Genomic DNA, 19,041 nt, shown 5'->3' on the forward strand with positions numbered 1-19,041 from the left:
TAACAAGTGGCTGAATAGGACTATAGAAGTTGTCGAGGACGTTGTACGTCATTACACCGAAAACGTAAACACTCCCGCTAAGTTTGTTTGCCCTGTTCTGCTTGAAAGCAAGTGCCTGCCTCCTGCAAACTGTTAAAACAAACGCTTCAACCTGTACCATTTAGAATCTGTAGTTTTTAATATGGATCTTAAGTTGGCGTGACGTTGAAGCAGTGACCCTGTTGTAGTTCGTTTATAGCATAACGTTAGCATTTTGCTTCTGGCGAGTAGATATATGATTCGAAAATTATAAAAGTAGTGTAGACATGTGGATATTATCCGGCTGAACAAAACGTGATCCGTTTCTTAAATGTGTGTCAACTACAGACCTTATTTCGAGCTATTTTCCAAAATCCTATGGAGAAATTGCATTGCGTTTTTGACGAAGGAACCGGAAAGAGTTTACATCCGGGTTTTAGGACGCGTCACTGTGGTGATAGTGAGGGTAGTGACGGCCATCTTGGTGACGTATGTTGTTGTGCGAGACCAGAGATGTAGTTCATTGAGCGGTTTCACATACAGTCTATGGGTTTCACACAAAAAAGTCTTACTTCACAGTTTTACGGCAAAACGTTTTTTTTAACTTGCAAAATTATCTTTTAAATTGACAAACATCATGTGTAATTCGTGGCACAATTCAAACGGGATCGAAAGATAATTTTTCTCTCTCCATTGACTTCAATACATAATTTTTCTCTCCACTGACTGGTCTCAGGCTGACACCTGGTGGTGAGTTTGTGAAACTGCACGGGCATTTTTTGAATGTAAACAGGAAGTAGCAGGAAGCAGGAAGAAACTATAACATTTTAGAGTTTATTCACTTAAATAAAAGTCAGATCAGTTGTACAAACATATCTTGACAATGTTTTCAGGAACCTTGTTAGTTAAACTGTAAATGTGTACATGTGTCCTGTCTGTATGTGTTTCAGTGTACTCCATTCAAGGCAGATGTTGCACACGCAGACCAAACATCACTTCCTATTCCCTTCTAACGCCTCTAAAAGAATGAAGCTGTGCTACAACATGATCAAATACATGAAGCTTCAGCTGTTTCCTCCACATTGTTCCTTCTTCTTCTTCTACTCCTGCTTGATTTCTTTATACACAGCTTCTGTTTTCAGGCTTGTTTCTGGTTGTGAAATTCACCCAAACTGTGTCTCTCTTTCCGCTCAGGCTTGATCTAGCAGCAGATCAGCAGCTCCGGGAGTCCTCTGCCTGACGCCTGGAGCTGAAATCATCCGTCTGTGTGGATCAGAGGAGGTTGTTGCTGCCGTGACCGTCTGAGTGGAAGAACAGAAGACATGTGGGTGTCCGTGTGCCTCCCCCACCCCCGTCTGCCTCTGTGGAATGAATGGAGGAGGAGGGGAGAGTAGATCTGGCTGTGTGACGTGAAAGCGCTCTGCATAAAGTTCCCATGAGCTCTAGCAGTTCCTCAGCAGGTCAGACTGGACCTAACGTGGGTCAGAGCCGGTCCTGATGAGTCTTTTAAGGTACCAGACTCACAGCATTAGCATTCAGACCTCCATATGCTGTGTTTTCTGCCCTTTTAAAGCCATTTAAAGCCAGTGTTTTGCTCCCTTTTAGCTGTATGTGTTCTGCTACCCCAAGACAAAGATTCTCTTGCTCAGAGACCTATATTAACCCCTCAGATACTGGTTGTTATTGTGTTACTACGGTAGCACATATACTAAAATTGGAACGATACAGAGAAGATTAGCATGGCCCCTGCGCAAGGATGACACGCAAATTCGTGAAGCGTTCTATATTGCCATATTTTTAAAGATTTTTATGATTTTATATGATTTTTCAAAGATTTTATTCAGGCGAACAGCGCCGCCGTGGCCGCTGGTGGTATTGCAGCTGCAGAGTGGAGCCTCTGTGTTCAAATCTTTCCCTCTAATCTCTTTATCTCTTAAACTACAACAAGACCTGATCACATATGGACTTTTTGACTTTATTGTCCTCGGGTGTAGATCTAGGGTTTTCCTTTAGACTCCAGTGGTTAAGGTTCACGTTTCTGCTCGCAAACTTCACTTAAACTTGTTATTTCTTACGTTTTTGTATTTAAGTGTTGCCAGTCGCGTCGTTAGAAAAAAGCATAACGTGTTAAGTTATTACAGATATTCAATACATATACATCTAGGCAGGACATGAATTAAAATGTCGAACTCGGACTTCATTTTAAGGACATTTCGGCCAGGGGTGTCGAGCTATATTTGTTTAAGCACCGGATTGGCAAAACAGGAGAGTGTGTGCACCAGTCTGCCTTGATCTATGAATTCATGTCCGTGACACTCACAGTATCTGCTGCCCGCAGCTGTTTTATAGAAGGAAAACCTCATGAAATCTCTGCAGCACAAGGAGGCAGCGGGACGGTTAAACGCAGACTTGTGTTCCTCCATGTTTCGTTGTTATTTTTAAAAAAAGTGATTGGAAATATCTGCCCGTTTAGCAATATGTTTAATTACTAGGTTTGGTAAGGATGTTTGGTACTTACCACACTTATAAAGCTTGTTGATTTTCATCTTGTCAATGCGGCTGAGAGATGATACCTGGCCCAGCTTTATGTCCTTGCTGTTCTGGTTGTTTATAGGAATGATGGTTGGGGAGCCATCCTGAGAGTATGCAAACCTAAACATAGACATTTAACATCATAATTCATAAACAAAATTATTATATATTGAGTTATCTACATTTAATTATTACTTACATTCCAAAGTGCATGATTGAGCCATAGTCATAAGGTAAGTCCAGTCTTGAATTTCCCAAAGTTCCTCAAACGATCTGTTGGAAATCGAAAAACAATATCTTACCATCATTTTATTTTGTTGTTGTTATGTAATAAGTGGAACATCTATGTTTTGAAAAGGTTTATAGAAATGCAGTTAATTAAATATATGCTTTGATAAATCGTTTGTGGAGATTTCATTACTCATTTTACGACGAAGTTTTTTGTTTCACTGAGCGGACCCGCGAATTTTTTTTTTTGCCTCTGGCGATTAGATTCATGATTCGAAAATTATAAAAGTAGGGTAGACATGTGGAGATTATCCGGCTGAACAAAACGTGCATTTATCAAACAGGTTCGTTTTCCACAGACCTTATTTTGAGCTATTTTCCAAAATCCTATGGAGAAATCCCGTTGCTTTTTTGTCGAGGGAACCAGCAGCTTACTTACCGGATAAAATACGTCATCCTTTTTTTTTTAAACTTTTTTTTTTATAAATGTTTTATTGAAAAAAAATGTAAACATACAAAAGCTCGGTGAGGATATCATCAACTTATAAGTTCAAGACATTCATTCACAATAAGACAAAAAAAAACATAAATAATACATCCAATAAGAGCCATTTGGAAATGTCATTGCAAATCTTTATAGACAGGTTCCAAGATTGTATTTTTCTAAGGGACAGAAAAAAGGACTTGAACTCATTTATGAAACAGGGAAAGGAGGGCTTGCCTCCTCTCCATTTACTACAATATAAATGGTATTTACCCAAAATAATAATTATATTTACCAAATCAGAAATGGGAGAGTCCAAATTATCAATATAATATAAAATGTGATATATTTTGAAGGCCGGAATATTTGTTAATTTAAGTAACAACCAATCTCTCACATTCGACCAAAACAATTCAGAAAAAGGGCATGAGAAAAATAAATGTTCCAACGATTCATCAGATAAATTACAAAAGGAACATGATTCCACTTCAAATTTAAATCTTGAATTTAAAAAAGTAGAAACCGGGTAGATTTTATGAACAATTTTAAAATGAGTTTCTTTTGCTTTAGGGGAAATAGGCCATTTTATAAAATAAGATTTTTCCATTACAGATAAAGTGTCTAAATCGGTCACTTGAGGAAATAAGCCTCTGTTAAAATTGTGAAAAATGTGGGATTTCAGGGAAGCATTAATAGATTTGTTATTCTTAAGAGTATCGCCAATAATTTCCAAATTAGGTAAAACTGATACAACATTTGAGTACAGTAAAAATACGTCATCCTTGCACCACTAATGAATTGACAGTTAAAACGCCCGCCCGCTAAATAACACGTCATCTAACTGAGACAATCTAACTGAGACAATCTAACTGAGACAACCAATGGGAGGGTACTGAGTTAAACGAGAATGCCATAGAATAAACGGGAGGGGGTCTCGTTAGACCTGGGCCTCAGGATCTCAAAAATGTTAATCATAAAATATTAATGTTAATAATAAAACTATGTTGACAATAATTGAAAGAATAGTCATTCCGATCATGCATTAAAGCCCTTGAAAATAATGATATCGTTGATCAAATGGTTGTGTCATTCAGCAGATCTAACGTTACGACCTGAGTGGGCACAGACACCTGAGTGGGCACAGACACCTGAGTGGGCACAGACACCTGAGTGGGCACAGACACCTGAGTGGGCACAGACACCTGAGTGGGCACAGACACCTGAGTGGGCACAGACACCTGAGTGGGCACAAGAGAGAGGAACTTTATTTCAGTTGAATATAATTACAACTTGGATCCTTTGTTTACACCTATATATATATATAGTTGTATGTTGACACCCACTATTGCACCCTTTGTATGAAAGTAGAAATGGCCATGACATGGGACCTTTAAAATAAAATAAAAAAGGCTGGTCAAGTAAGAAATCTTTATGAAAAAGCAAAACAAACAGATAAATTGGCAAATGTTGGTGACTTCCCAGCAGTTGTGGAAAGTAACTTAGTATATTGACTCAAGTAATATAATTAAGTACATTTTGAGGTACATGTACTCTACTTAAGTATTTCCATTTGAGGCTACTTAATACTTCTACTCCACTACATTTTGGCAGCAAATATTGTACTTCACTACATGTATTTAACACACAGTTTATAAATGTTTACATGGACTGCCCCCCCATCCCTTAGGGGAATTCATCCACAAAAAACACACTGGACGCTGCACTAGGTCAGAAACCAGAGGAGACTGTGAAGTCCACCGCAGACGGACCACTTTTGCACAAAATGTCCTCTCCATTAAAGGCAGCTCTTTGTGGAACAGCCTCCCAACTGAGATACGGGATTGTCCCACTCTCAATAGTTTCAAAGGTCAACTCAAAGAATGGTTGAGAAACAAACAGACGTGCAATCACCGCTAAATGCACTTTAACACAGGGGTATCTCCTCTTGCACTTTAGGTATCGTTGCTGCTATATTGTATCACCATGTCATAAATACTTGTGTATGCTGCTCTTGCTCTTTTGCACTTTTTGCATTTCATGTATTTGTTTTTGCTATGTTTGTAAATGTCATTTTCTTAAATGTTTTATGTGAGGGACTGCGGATGGAAATGAGCTCAAAGCTAAATCCGGCATATTTACGCTTGGCACATTTATTGTTTTAAGTGTTCATTAATGTGAAATGTCCCTGCCAAATAAACGATAAAAAAAAAAATACCACATGACATGCTGCTAGTAAACAGCTGAGTGAAAACTGGGGGGTGTATGTGTGTGTGTGTGTGTGTGTGTGTGTGTGTGTGTGTGTGTGTGTGTGTGTGTGTGTGTGTGTGTGTGTGTGTGTGTGTGTGTGTGTGTGTGTGTGTGTGTGTGTGCACAATAGGAAATTATTAACAAAAATACATTTATTTATAGCGTATCACATTTAAAAAATAAAATGTTGCTCAATCACTTATACATATGATTCAATTTCGCTTAAAATACACATAAACATTAAGGAACATATCTTTACCACATTCAGAGTTAGTGAGTAACCTGATAAATAACATTTCAATGAAAAGCAGATTTGTTCTTGATTATATAAAACCATGCACTTGCTTAGCTAATTTGCTAGAGCTCATTGAATTAAATCTAGAAAGCTCAAGACTTCACGCATACTGGCAGATAGAACAGAATATCTTTACTATTAAGTTATACACATTTTACACATGTTATACCTCAAAATACAGACTTAAACATACACAAAATGTTAGATCTATATCATGATTCATTTACTAAAATACAATGTATGTTACGGTATTCCACAAGCATTATTATGTAACTAACCGTCACAATGCCAAATGAACGCTGCTACGTAAGAATGGAGCACTTAAAACACACTCTATATAGAAAGACATGCAGTGGAAATAGTAGTCCAAGGAAAGTGGGTGTACGAGAGAATAAGTTAGTAAGAGAAACCCAAAGACATGTGTGTTTTGAAGAGTTTGAAGGTCACATGTTTTCCTTGCAGTAACAAATTAAAACGATAAATTAATCTGTGTTAAAATTAGTTTCAGACAGACCTTGGCCTTTATAAGACAAAACTGGAATAAAACTGAAACAAATGAAAAAGATAACCTCCTCCTCTGAGGTACAGTGTGTGTGTGTGTGTGTGTGTGTGTGTGTGTGTGTGTGTGTGTGTGTGTGTGTGTGTGTGTGTGTGTGTGTGTGTGTGTGTGTGTGTGTGTGTGTGTGTGTGTGTGTGTGTGTGTGTGTGTGTGTGTGTACTCTGACATCTGCTGTGATGATGACTTTCTGAGAGGACACGATGTTAACATCATCAACACACAAGTTCATTACGGACATAACCACGCACGCACGCACGCACGCATGCACGCACGCACGCACGCACGCACACACACACACACACATGCAGAACTACTAACTAACACACACACATTCACATGCTCACACACTAAAAGAAACACAAAAAGAAACGCACAGAGACACAAACAGACACACAGAAATGCACACACTCAAAAATACATATACACACATAAAAAGGCACACACTCACTGACACAAACACAAACACACATTCTGATGGACAGACTCACAGAAACACACTCACCCACGCACGCAAACAGACATACACTTACAGTACATAGCATATAGGACACACGTAACATAACTAACAGTGTGTGCCCTCTGCAGTTTCACCTGCAGAGGGCACACACTGCTCACCTGAGGAACATTAACAAGATGTGTTCATGAGTCAAATCCACATGTTAGTCTCTTTTAATGACATTATTTTAAAGTTATATTATTATATTATTATATTATTTGGAGTAAACATTGTTGGTTATTTAAACTGTATTACTGGTTCGGGGTTAATGGGAACGGTCTAATCGCTGGATTCAGAAGACTTGCTGTCAGTTAAATGTGATCTAGCAGAGAGTATTTGCAGACATAAATCATATATGTTATCTAATTTGTTTGGAATTGAGATAAAGGCAATATGTTAGGGATTGTGTATTTCTGTATTCCTTAAAACCCCACCAATGTCCCTTCTCAATTTAACCCGAACAGAACCAAAGGGTCCAAAATGTCAACATAATACTAGAACCAGACTTTGACAGTGTTTAAATAAATAGTCCATATATTGATTTAGATATAACATCATTTGACTTCAGCCTTGAAGCGATGGTCAGGAAAGGGCGAGCGTGATTGACAGCTGATGTCGTTCTGAATCAGAACATTTGGAGCTGACAGAGGAGGACGTGAACTTCTTAAGACACTGGGGTCAGATGTTTCTCAGCAGAGGTGGGAGAAGTACTCAGGTCTTGTACTTGAGTAAAAGTAGAAGTACTCAGATGGTGTACTTGAGTAAAAGTAGAAGTACTCAGATGGTGTACTTGAGTAAAAGTAGAAGTACTCAGATGGTGTACTTGAGTAAAAGTAGAAGTATTCAGGTCGTGTACTTGAGTAAAAGTAGAAATATTCAGGTATTGTACTTGAGTAAAAGTAGAAGTACTCAGATCTTGTACTTGAGTCAAAGTAGAAGTACTCAGATCTTGTACTTGAGTAAAAGTAGAAGTACTCAGATCTTGTTCTTGAGTAAAAGTAGAAGTATTCAGATATTGTACTTGAGTAAAAGTAGAAGTACTCAGATCGTGTACTTAAGTAAAAGTAGAAGTACTCAGATCTTGTACTTGAGTAAAAGTAGAAGTACCAGAGTGTAGGAATACTCTGTTACAGTAAAAGTCCTGCATTCAAAATGTTCCTCAAGTAAAAGTAGAAAAGTATTATCATCAAAATATAGTGAAAGTAGCGACAGTAAAAGTAGTCATTGTGCAGATTGGTCCATTTCAGAATAATATATATGATATGTTTTATAATGATTGATCATTAAAGTGTTCTCAAAGCTGGTAAAGGTGCAGCTAGTTTGAATGACTTTGTATACTGCAGGGTAGCTTGTGAATTTACTCCAGGTGGAACTAAAGTCTGATTTAACACTTGATTATATTTCACATCATTCATCCACATCTGTAAAGTAACTAAAGGTATTAAATACATGTAGTGGAGTAAAAGCACACCATGTACCTCTGAAGTGTAGGGGAGTAGAAGTACAAAGTAGTATGAAATGGAAATATTCAAGTAAAGTACAAGTACCTCAAAATTGTACTTATGTAAAGTACACGAGTACATTTACTTAGTTACTTTACACCTCTGTTTCTCTGCATGACATCATGGAGTGTTGATATCTGATTTCATGAGTTTCCAGGAGCAGAGAGTCCAAATACATTGTTGTCAGCCTCAAAACATCACATTTGGATTCATTATTGGAAACATAATAGTTGAGTTTCAGTGTTTCCACTCGTGGCATAGCAGGAGGAGAACACAGAGCTGTTTCTATTTCCAGAGCTTTGAGGTTTCTGATGCAGGGAAGTTCTGCTCAGCAGGGGGTCAGGCTTTGAAGATAGGACTACAGTAACATTTCTAAATAAGGCAACTTCTGTCTCTGATAAAGAAACAGTACACTCTGTTTCCAGATGTTCCCTAATGAAACCACACATAAAATAACACCAGTGAATCAGAACGGCGGTTAAAAAGTCGTACTATTAAACCTGCATCTGTTGACCCCCCAACTGTGGCAGATGTGTTTGCTCATTATGTAAAACAAATTGTACATATATATATGTTTACACTGGAAGTGTCCAGGCTTCTGTTAGTCTTATAAATAATAAGCCCTTTGAGCACCAGAAAAAGCGCTATATAAATAACATTTAATATCATTATCATTATTATTATTATTATTATTATAAAGAACCAAACCTTGGCTAGGGTGTCAGTGGTATTTAAATGAGCATTTCATATTTGATACCCCTAAATACCCCCCATTTGAAATGGTCTGGAACTGCAAAAAGCTACCACTAGCGAGATTGTATATTGTATATAGGTTTTAAATGTATTATATAATGTATTTACATAGTGTTATGGAGTAAAACATCGAGTGTAATGGATGGATGGTTAAAATAGTTTGATAAAAGATGACAAAAGTTAGCATAGTTAGCTTAAAGGCAGGGTAGGTAAGAAAGGAGAAACCAGCTCGAGTGCGCTAGAATTTGAAAGTACACAACCGCAAAAAATCTGCCCCTTCCTTACAGAGCCCCTCCTCCAACACACACAAACGCGCACATGACCAATGAGGGCACGAGATAAGTCTGTGCACAGATGGAAGGCTGACAGGCAGGTAGGCCATCCAGTTATTTTAGCCGGGCCGGCTCAGATGATTGGTCATGTTTTTTACAGTACTACAGCTTCCACAGATGACATTTTTTTATGTATTTATTGTCAAAGCATTTAATGTATTCATTGCTATCGGGATGTTAAGAGCATTCCATGGAATATAACAAAAAGTGTTTCTGAAGTGAATTACCTACCCCACCTTTAAAGCAATGGATAAACACTGTGAATAGTTTGCTAAAAGGAGGGGATTAACCCGTAACATAAAAGTAATGGATAAATAGTTAAAAACATTTGCAAAAGTAATGAAGAACTGTGTAAATATTAGTTTAGTAAGATTATATATTGGATATGTTCTCACTGAAAACAGCTGTTTGGAAGATTAGGACTCTAACACCTCTATTTGGTTTGTTTACATAACCAAATAGTGATATTAACTAACATGCTGGTTTAATTGTACCTCTTAAATTGATTATGTTATGTTGCTCTTACAGTAAACGTTATTTAAATAGTCTTACATAACATCTGATGTGTAAACCTAATCCCAAATAGTCCTACATTTAAGATCTGGTCCTTCAGAGATCATGAATTCTAGGATAAATCTCCTTCAATGCATCAAATCTTATTGTTTTGCAGCCCTTAAGAACGATGACAGACTCAGGTTTGGCATTTAGAAATATTGTCTTTATTGAGAACGTAAAGCACGGAAACACCGGTTTCAGCAAACTGTCCATAAAACCAAAAATCCCTTTTTATTTTACAAAACATTTACATCTAACAGTGCCTCGCTCTAGATATACATGAAGTAATAAAAAAAAGAAGACATCCACAGTACACGGGTGATATACGACAACCTATCCTGCCGCTGCGGATTCACTCTGAATATTAAACCGACCCTCAGGTATCAACTCTCCGTAGTCATTATCGTTCCAGATCCCTTTACGCTCAGGCCAGTAATCTGAGTTAGAAGCTACATTCATTATTATCATTACCTTTTCTTACACTATGACATGTAGACCGCACGATACAGCATCACAACACATCTGCATTTAACATTTGACTAGTGCACATTAAAGTCACCTAGATGATGAAAAGAGAAGCAGGGAGGTGAGTAATGTTTACAATACTGTAGTGTGAAGCCTTCTGGGTAATGATGTTTGATTCATGCACTAATACTGTACGACTTCCCGCGTGCATCATGAACTGAGCCGAGCTGATAAAATACCTGACTTTTGAACGATAAAATCCTAATTTTTTTAGGGTTAGGGTTAGCTATAGTGGGATGTTATCAATATATTACTTTTTGAAGTGAGAGCCCTTGCAGGATTTTGCCTTTAAATCAGCCTTTAAGCTGCGTTCACACCGGATGCAAAGTTAATTTTTGGAGTGTCGCGATTACATGTACAATTTACTAGCGGTATTTACTTGCGGTACCGAGGTGGGCCGGTCGAGAGAGTCCCGGGCTGATTTTTAGTCCCAGTCCGGCCCTGATTACATGTAAGGTCAATGCAAAGACGCGGATAGACGGGAATATTTCTATTTTTTGGACTTGACACGTCTTGCAAAAGCCAATCAGCGTTGAGAATCTCCGCCTGTCATCACTGACGTTGAATCAGAAAACCAAAACGTTAGCCGTTAGCTCTGGGCGACGGCACACAGAGAGATCACAGCTCCTCATATCTGTTCAGAAACTGGACAAATATCAGTGTTTATTAACTTACAGACTGTCTATGGCATGGTGAATGAATTCACTGCTTTATTTATGTCAGTATAACGTTATTGTGAGTGTGGACGGAGCAGCGACAGCGTTAGCTTAGCTTAGCCTAGCATGATCGATCTCCATTCAGAAAACAAGCATTTAAATAAAAGCCAAAGCATTAATTCATGGTTTTTACTAATCAGTGTGTGTGTGTGTGTGTGTGTGTGTGTGTGTGTGTGTGTGTGTGTGTGTGTGTGTGTGTGTGTGTGTGTCTCTCTCAGTGTGTGTGTGTGTGTGTGTGTGTGTGTGTGTGTGTGTGTGTGTGTGTGTGTGTGTGTGTGTGTGTGTGTGTGTCTCTCTCAGTGTGTGTGTGTGTGTGTCCTATCTAGTATTTACTGTAAGTGTATGTCTGTTTGCGTGCGTGGGTGAGTGTGTTTCTGTTAGTCTGTCCATCAGAATGTGTGTGTGTGTTTGTGAAAGTGAGTGTGTGCCTTTTTGTGTGTGTAAGTGTGTATATGTCAACCCAGTCTCACGGCATTTCGTGTTATAGTCACAAAATTAATTTAATCTATTGATTCGTGTTCACCAACACGATTTTAAATGCAATGTATTTCTATTGGTAGTATGTTTCGTGCCTGCAACACGTCTTTTTGTCCGGTCGGGTCTTGGAAGACCGGAAGCAGTGTGGTTCATAAAAACATGTTCTTACTCAATATCTTACCCTAAGCCTAACCCTATCCCTCTTATTTTAAATTGTATAATGTCTGAGTTTTTTTGCCGTCAGTGAGGAAAAGAAATGGCTCAGAGCCTCAGAATACTGACATCTGTATTTTATGTCATCTTTTTTTCCTTCTAATTTGTTATTATTTGGTGCAGGCACGAGACATACTACCAATATAAATACATTGCTTCTAAAATCGTTCTGTGTCAGAATACTGAAATCTGTATTTTTTAAAATGTCTTTTTCCTTCTAATTTGTTATTATTTACATTGCTTTTAAAATCGTTCTGTGTGACACGAAAAAAATGGCGAAATCATGTTGGTGAACACGAATCAATAGATTAATTTCGTGACTATAACACGAAATGCCGTGAGACTGTGTTGTATATGTAGTTACATCTCTTTGATATGTGTATTACGTATGTATGTTTATCTTGTTGTTGTTGGTATCTACATGGAGATAAGCCCCGCCTCCTCGCCACCGCGTCTAGTTTGAGTGACGTTAGTAAACACAAATGGTCAAAGCGATGCTAATATTAGCTTAGCATCCGGTGTGAACGCACCTTTAATGGTTTTAAATCCTGGCTGAAAATCCTGGTTGTTAGTGTCTATCCTACACCAGATGTTATTTAAAACCATTGATTAAATGTAGAACGATGAGGACAGTGTGTGTCTATGAGTTAGTTAGAGGAGCGACTCCATTTTCTAGAGACAGATCGATACACAGTAATCCCTATATATATATCTCTCTTTCTCTACAAGCCGCTTCCACTCCCCTCCACGTCGTCGACCACCAGTGAGCGTTTGCGCAGCACCGAGTTCCCCTTCCTGTTCCCTCGGGCCTGGGGGGGCAGCTTGGTCTGGCACGGGGCGCGGTATTGAGGCAGGCCCGTCTTGGTGGTGTCCAGCTCCTCGGGGTCGTCCTGCTGAGCCCTGAGGGCGGCCATCACATCTTTATCTGAGGGGCTGAGGGTCAGGCAGCCGCACGGACGCCCGCCTTCACCTTCACCTCCAGTTTCTCCTGCGTCTTCAGGCTCGTCCTCCACCGACAGGAAGGCGTCGCCCCACAGACTCTCACACAGGTCCCTGCCGTGCTGGTACATCTATATACAAAGAAACACAAAGGATATATTAATTGGAAGTGAAGACAATTGAACATCAAGCAACGAATGAATGGCTGGCGGAGTTGTGCAGAAATTATTTTTTAAACGTGGAAATGAGTTAGCTTCCGCTTATCTTGTGTGGAAGTCCAACACAGTCTCACGGCATTTCGTGTTATAGTCACGAAATTAATCTATTGATTCGTGTTCACCAACACGATTTCGCCATTTTTTTCGTGTCACACAGAACGATTTTAAAAGCAATGTAAATAATAACAAATTAGAAGGAAAAAGACATTAAAAAAAATACAGATTTCAGTATTCTGACACAGAACGATTTTAGAAGCAATGTATTTATATTGGTAGTATGTTTCGTGCCTGCACCAAATAATAACAAATTAGAAGGAAAAGAAGATGACATAAAATACAGATGTCAGTATTCTGAGGCTCTGAGCCATTTCTTTTCCTCACTGACGGCAAAAAAACTCAGACATTATACAATTTCAAATAAAAGGGATAGGGTTAGGCTTAGGGTAAGATATTGAGTAAGAACATGTTTTTATGAACCACACAGCTTCTGGTCTTCCAAGACCCGACCGGACAAAAAGACGTGTTGCAGGCACGAAACACACTACCAATAGAAATACATTGCATTTAAAATCGTTCTGTGTGACACGAAAAAAAGGTGAAAATCGTGTTGGTGAACACGAATCAATAGATTAAATTAATTTCGTGACTAATAACACGAAATGCCGTGAGACTGGGTTGGGAAGTCAATGGTTTTCTTATTGTGTTTTTGGTTGTCACCACCGCTAAGCTAAAGGCGGCTAATGTTGGGCTATAAAGGAACTACAGCACGGTCACATGACTTCACGTCACCACCGCTAAGCTAAAGGCGGCTAATGTTGGGCTATAAAGGAACTACAGCACGGTCACATGACTTCACGTCACCACCGCTAAGCTAAAGGTGGCTAATGTTGGGCTATAAAGGAACTACAGCACGGTCACATGACTTCACGTCACCACCGCTAAGCTAAAGGTGGCTAATGTTGGGCTATAAAGGAACTACAGCACGGTCACATGACTTCACGTCACCACCGCTAAGCTAAAGGTGGCTAATGTTGGGCTATAAAGGAACTACAGCACGGTCACATGACTTCACGTCACCACCGCTAAGCTAAAGGTGGCTAATGTTGGGCTATAAAGGAACTACAGCACGGTCACATGACTTCACGTCACCACCACTAAGCTAAAGGAGGCTAATGTTGGGCTATAAAGGAACTACAGCACGGTCACATGACTTCACGTCACCACCGCTAAGCTAAAGGAGGCTAATGTTGGGCTGTAAAGGAACTACAGCACGGTCACATGACTTCACGTCACCACCGCTAAGCTAAAGGCGGCTAATGTTGGGCTATAAAGGAACTACAGCACGGTCACATGACTTCACGTCACCACCGCTAAGCTAAAGGAGGCTAATGTTGGGCTGTAAAGGAACTACAGCACGGTCACATGACTTCACGTCACCACCGCTAAGCTAAAGGTGGCTAATGTTGGGCTATAAAGGAACTACAGCACGGTCACATGACTTCGCGTCACCACCGCTAAGCTAAAGGTGGCTAATGTTGGGCTATAAAGGAACTACAGCACGGTCACATGACTTCACGTCACCACCGCTAAGCTAAAGGTGGCTAATGTTGGGCGTGATGGCGTTTAATCGTCTCATTTAGACACTTGTTAGCAACCTCTGTTTTTAAAATCACCAGTGGGGTATTTACTGATGTATTTAATGTCGTAGAACAAAACGGTAAAATCTCTTCAGCTTGTGTTAACCACAGACCTTATTTCAGGCTTACAACAGAAAACTAATTAATAAAACCATTGAATTTAAGAGTAGCGAACCTGGAATAGCTCAAATGCTAACTCCCTTCCAGGTTTAGGACCACACCACTCCATTGACTCTGGCCTATTTCAAACGGCCCTCTGCCAGGTGTTAGAGCGGCCTGCCGGCACCTGGCAGCTGCTTTTGTTCCTCTCCTCGGCCTCGAGAGGAAATTATAACACACGATGACCTTGGACATCACACACTGGTATCTGAAAGACATCTTTGTGTCGTTTTTTACGGTAGAACAACAAATCTGGCAAGACAGACTAAACTAATCGGAAAGGTCACGCTCAGCCTCTTTTGTGTAGCTATCTGACGGATATTCACAGAAGTCCTTATGAAGTTTTACTTTGAGGACAAACTTCAATTACCGCTGACATTAGCGCTACAGTTTCTGGAGCGTGACAAATCCCCCTCTCTAATAAGACAAGTATGGGGATTACAAGGGATATGGCACAACGCTGCAGACAACAAATCACAATTCAACATTCGAGCTGCAGCTGTGAATGTCGTAGAAGACTACAAAGTTGAGGAAGCTTATTCGTGAAGTTTCAGTGACACACACACTGAAGTTTTGAGTGTTAAGCTCCTTTTTCTTTACCTAGTGACAGCCTCATGAGCAGTCATTAAGTCACTGTCTCTGCACTTTGACATTCTGATATACTGCACATTCTCTATTCCACTTGTAAAACCTGATTAGTTAGGGTACTGTAGCATATCATCAGTGTGGAGGAAACTTCTGTGTAGTAATGCATGGAGTCACCGACTCAGGAAGGAGACACAGTGAGAGTTGGAGCTTTGATGTCAAACACTGATGGGTTTATTCAGAGTATTCGGCCGGAGGATTCACATCACAAATCAAAGAGTCAGAGGTTCTGACTACACGGTAGAGTTGCCACGTCAATTCTGAAGAACCTCTCTCTATGCTAGACCTTTTAACTGGTTCACAGAGAGAAATCAACATCTCTGAAGGAGTAGACTAAACACTGAATCATCTGCGTCCGACGCTCATGGCCTCAAGGATTTCACATCCTAGAGCCCACAAACACCGATAAAGAAGTGCTTCAGTGTTCTCACAACAATTACCCTGCGTGCCAGTCAAGTTGACCGGTCACACACTGGTGACAACAACACATATGGCACCAAGGCCTTTCCTTAAAGGAGATAACACATGTCAGAGTAAAAGGTTAGATATCTAGAAGAATTATTCCTTAACAATCAGCATATCATGTGTTTTATATGTAAACATAACAGTACAAGTAGAGGTGTGAAGTAAGAGTAAGTACATTTACTCGAGTACTGTACTTAAGTACAATTTTGAGATACTTATACTTTACTTGAGTATATTCATTTTATGCTACTTTGTACTTTTACTCCACTACATGTATTTAATACCTTTAGTTACTTTACAGATGTGGATGAATGGTGTGAAATATAATCAAGTGTTAAATCAGACTTTAGTTCCACCTGGAGTAAATCCACAAGCTACCCTGCAGTATACAAAGTCATTCAAACTAGCTGCACCTTTACCAGCTTTGAGAACACTTTCATGATCAATCATTATAAAACATATCATATATATTATTCTGAAATGGACCAATCTGCACAATGACTACTTTTACTGTCGCTACTTTCACTATATTTTGATGATAATACTTTTATACTTTTACTTGAGGAACATTTTGAATGCAGGACTTTTACTGAAACAGAGTATTCCTACACTCTGGTACTTCTACTTTTACTCAAGTACAAGGTCTGAGTACTTCTACTTTTACTCAAGTACAAGATCTGAGTACTTCTACTTTTACTCAAGTACAAGATCTGAGTACTTCTACTTTTACTCAAGTACAAGATCTGAGTACTTCTACTTTTACTAAGTACAAGATCTGAGTACTTTTACTTTTACTCAAGTACAAGATCTGAGTACTTCTCCCACCTCTGAGTATAAGTGTGCAAATAAATGCAGTGCAGCAAAACCACAATACTTTCCTTTCAAAATGGAGTTGAGTAGAAGTATTATTTACGATTTAATATGAATATTCAAGTAAGTACTGCACATATATGATTACATTTGTTAAGTAATTTATCCTATTTTTATTGCACTTTCTTTTTTGTCTATTTATACTTCTTGTTAACATTTATTTTTGTTTTTTAAATTGTATAAAAGTTCTCACTTTGTTTATGTATGCACCATTATACACCGAAGGAAATTCCACCTATGTGTACTTCGCATTTTGTCCCCTTAACTTCCACTAAATCTTTATTTTCCTGCTTATTCCTCCACTTACTATTTATTTATCTCTCTTATTCAGTGTATTCTCTGCAACTCCTCCTATGTGTACTTCTTCCTAACGTCAGCTTCCCTTCATCCTCCAGTCTGTCGGGGGATTAGGACTGAGAAGAAACAGCTAAAACACTACTCTCCGTCTGCTGCTTGAGTCTTATCGCAAGCAACCTCACACACACACACACACACACACACACACACACACACACACACACACACACACACACACACACACACACACACACACACACACACACACACACACACACACACACTTACGCTGGCCCCAGGCACACACGGTTTGCTGCCAAAAGCTAATTCTGTACAGGCTAAAGTGTCTTCAGACGACAGGGTGTGATCGAATAAGTGAGAGGCTGAAATTTCCTGAGGCTCTATCTTGTCCTTTCCATCTTTATCTGATTCAATTCCACGCCTCTGTGTTCAGAAACCTGACGCATTCGAGCCGGTGTGACAGGGAAACAGAAACCAGAGAGGACACTGACAGTAAATGTATTTATATCAAAGTCTATTGTAATGACTCGTGGGGTCAAAATAAGAATATTACAAATAGTCGATTTATTAGATTTATGAGACTGGATGTGAAATTACCCAGATGTTCAGCTATGATATACTGAGTAAGTATTTTAATTGTTGATTAATTAATGCTGATTACTAAATCAATCGATCACTTAGTTTGGCAGAACATTTTGAAAACTGTTCCTTAAAGTACAAGGAGATTTAGGTCTTTAAACGTCTTGTCCTATCCCTCTGAAATCCCAAAATATGTATATAAACCAGCAGTACTGTAGAAAGAAAAATAAGGAATTGCCTATATTTGAGAGGCCGAAAACAACATGTTATGCAATCTTTAAAGACATACTGTCATGTATGGTCACACATTTACTTTCATATGATATAAAACTGTAAAAAGTAGGATTTTTCATAATTTTAGCGGCTTAAAAAAACTGCATTTTCTGATATTTTTGTGCTAAAAAAGGAATGGAAATTCAACAAATTGTCATGTATTTATATTCAAATGATACAACACAGACAAAAGTAGGATTCTTCATAATTTTAGAGGCTTAAAAAGTGCATTTTCTGACATTTTGTTTAAAGAAATCAATGGAAATAAGACCTATTGTCATGTTTAGTGGCTTCAATGCCTGACATTGCTTTGGAAATTCATGGAAAAATGACAAGCAGCTACTTTGAAAGGAGATACGAGTTAGTCACCTGTGCACACCTTGTCGTTTGACACACATGTTAATTTAAAAAGCTCTTTCAGTGTAACCTCCATGGCCGCTCTGTGCATTCATTCCCTCAAAACCCTGAGCACAAAGAGCGTCTAACGCTGAGATAAATCAGACCTTGGCTTGCAAATAATGTTACCATCGAGTACAAAGACAGAGAGAGACGCTGTGCCAGAGGGGGTGTATGTATGTGTGTGTGTGTGTGTGTGTGTGTGTGTGTGTGTGTGTGTGTGTGTGTGTGTGTGTGTGTGTGTGTGTGTGTGTGTGTGTGTGTGTGTGTGTGTGTGTGTGTGTGTGTGTGTGTGTGTGTGTGTGTGTGTGTGTGTGTCAATGCATTAGCTTGTTTCTATGCAAATAGACACCTACGGCAGTCAGCATTCACAGATCCTCCCCAGTATCGGTGCATATTTTTATTCTACAGCACCTGCGTTTTGTTCCTATATTTAGGGTGAGATATTCATGAGTCAAGATTTAAAAAAAGGTTTAATGAGGATTTCTCAACTCATCGTGAATCTGTGGATTATCTCATTTAAATGTAAAGCTTCAATTCTGCGTTTCGAGAGGCTTTTACAAATGAAATAGGTGCCGAATATAACTCAAGTACTATGTTGACATTACTT

At 39.0% G+C, this 19,041-nt stretch overlaps 1 protein-coding gene and 1 non-coding gene across 2 annotated transcripts in view; one reads left to right on the plus strand and one right to left on the minus strand.

Annotated features, from left to right (window-relative positions):
* The first annotated feature begins 1,703 nt into the window (after positions 1-1,703).
* Positions 1,704-1,809, plus strand: LOC117480032. The gene has a single exon (XR_004555624.1). It is a non-coding gene; the product is annotated as a U6 spliceosomal RNA (small nuclear RNA).
* A 10,302-nt stretch (positions 1,810-12,111) lies between these two features.
* rtbdn (retbindin) overlaps positions 12,112-19,041 on the minus strand; it is a 17,242-nt gene continuing 10,312 nt past the window's right edge. Inside the window, exon 6 of the mRNA XM_034127038.1 lies at positions 12,112-13,002. Coding sequence (XP_033982929.1) covers positions 12,655-13,002 — 348 coding nt within the window. The 3' untranslated portion in view covers positions 12,112-12,654. The remainder of the gene's footprint in view (positions 13,003-19,041) is intronic.

The sequence above is a fragment of the Trematomus bernacchii genome, unplaced genomic scaffold, assembly GCF_902827165.1.
Source record: "Trematomus bernacchii unplaced genomic scaffold, fTreBer1.1, whole genome shotgun sequence".
NCBI classification, from domain to species: Eukaryota; Metazoa; Chordata; class Actinopteri; order Perciformes; family Nototheniidae; genus Trematomus; species Trematomus bernacchii.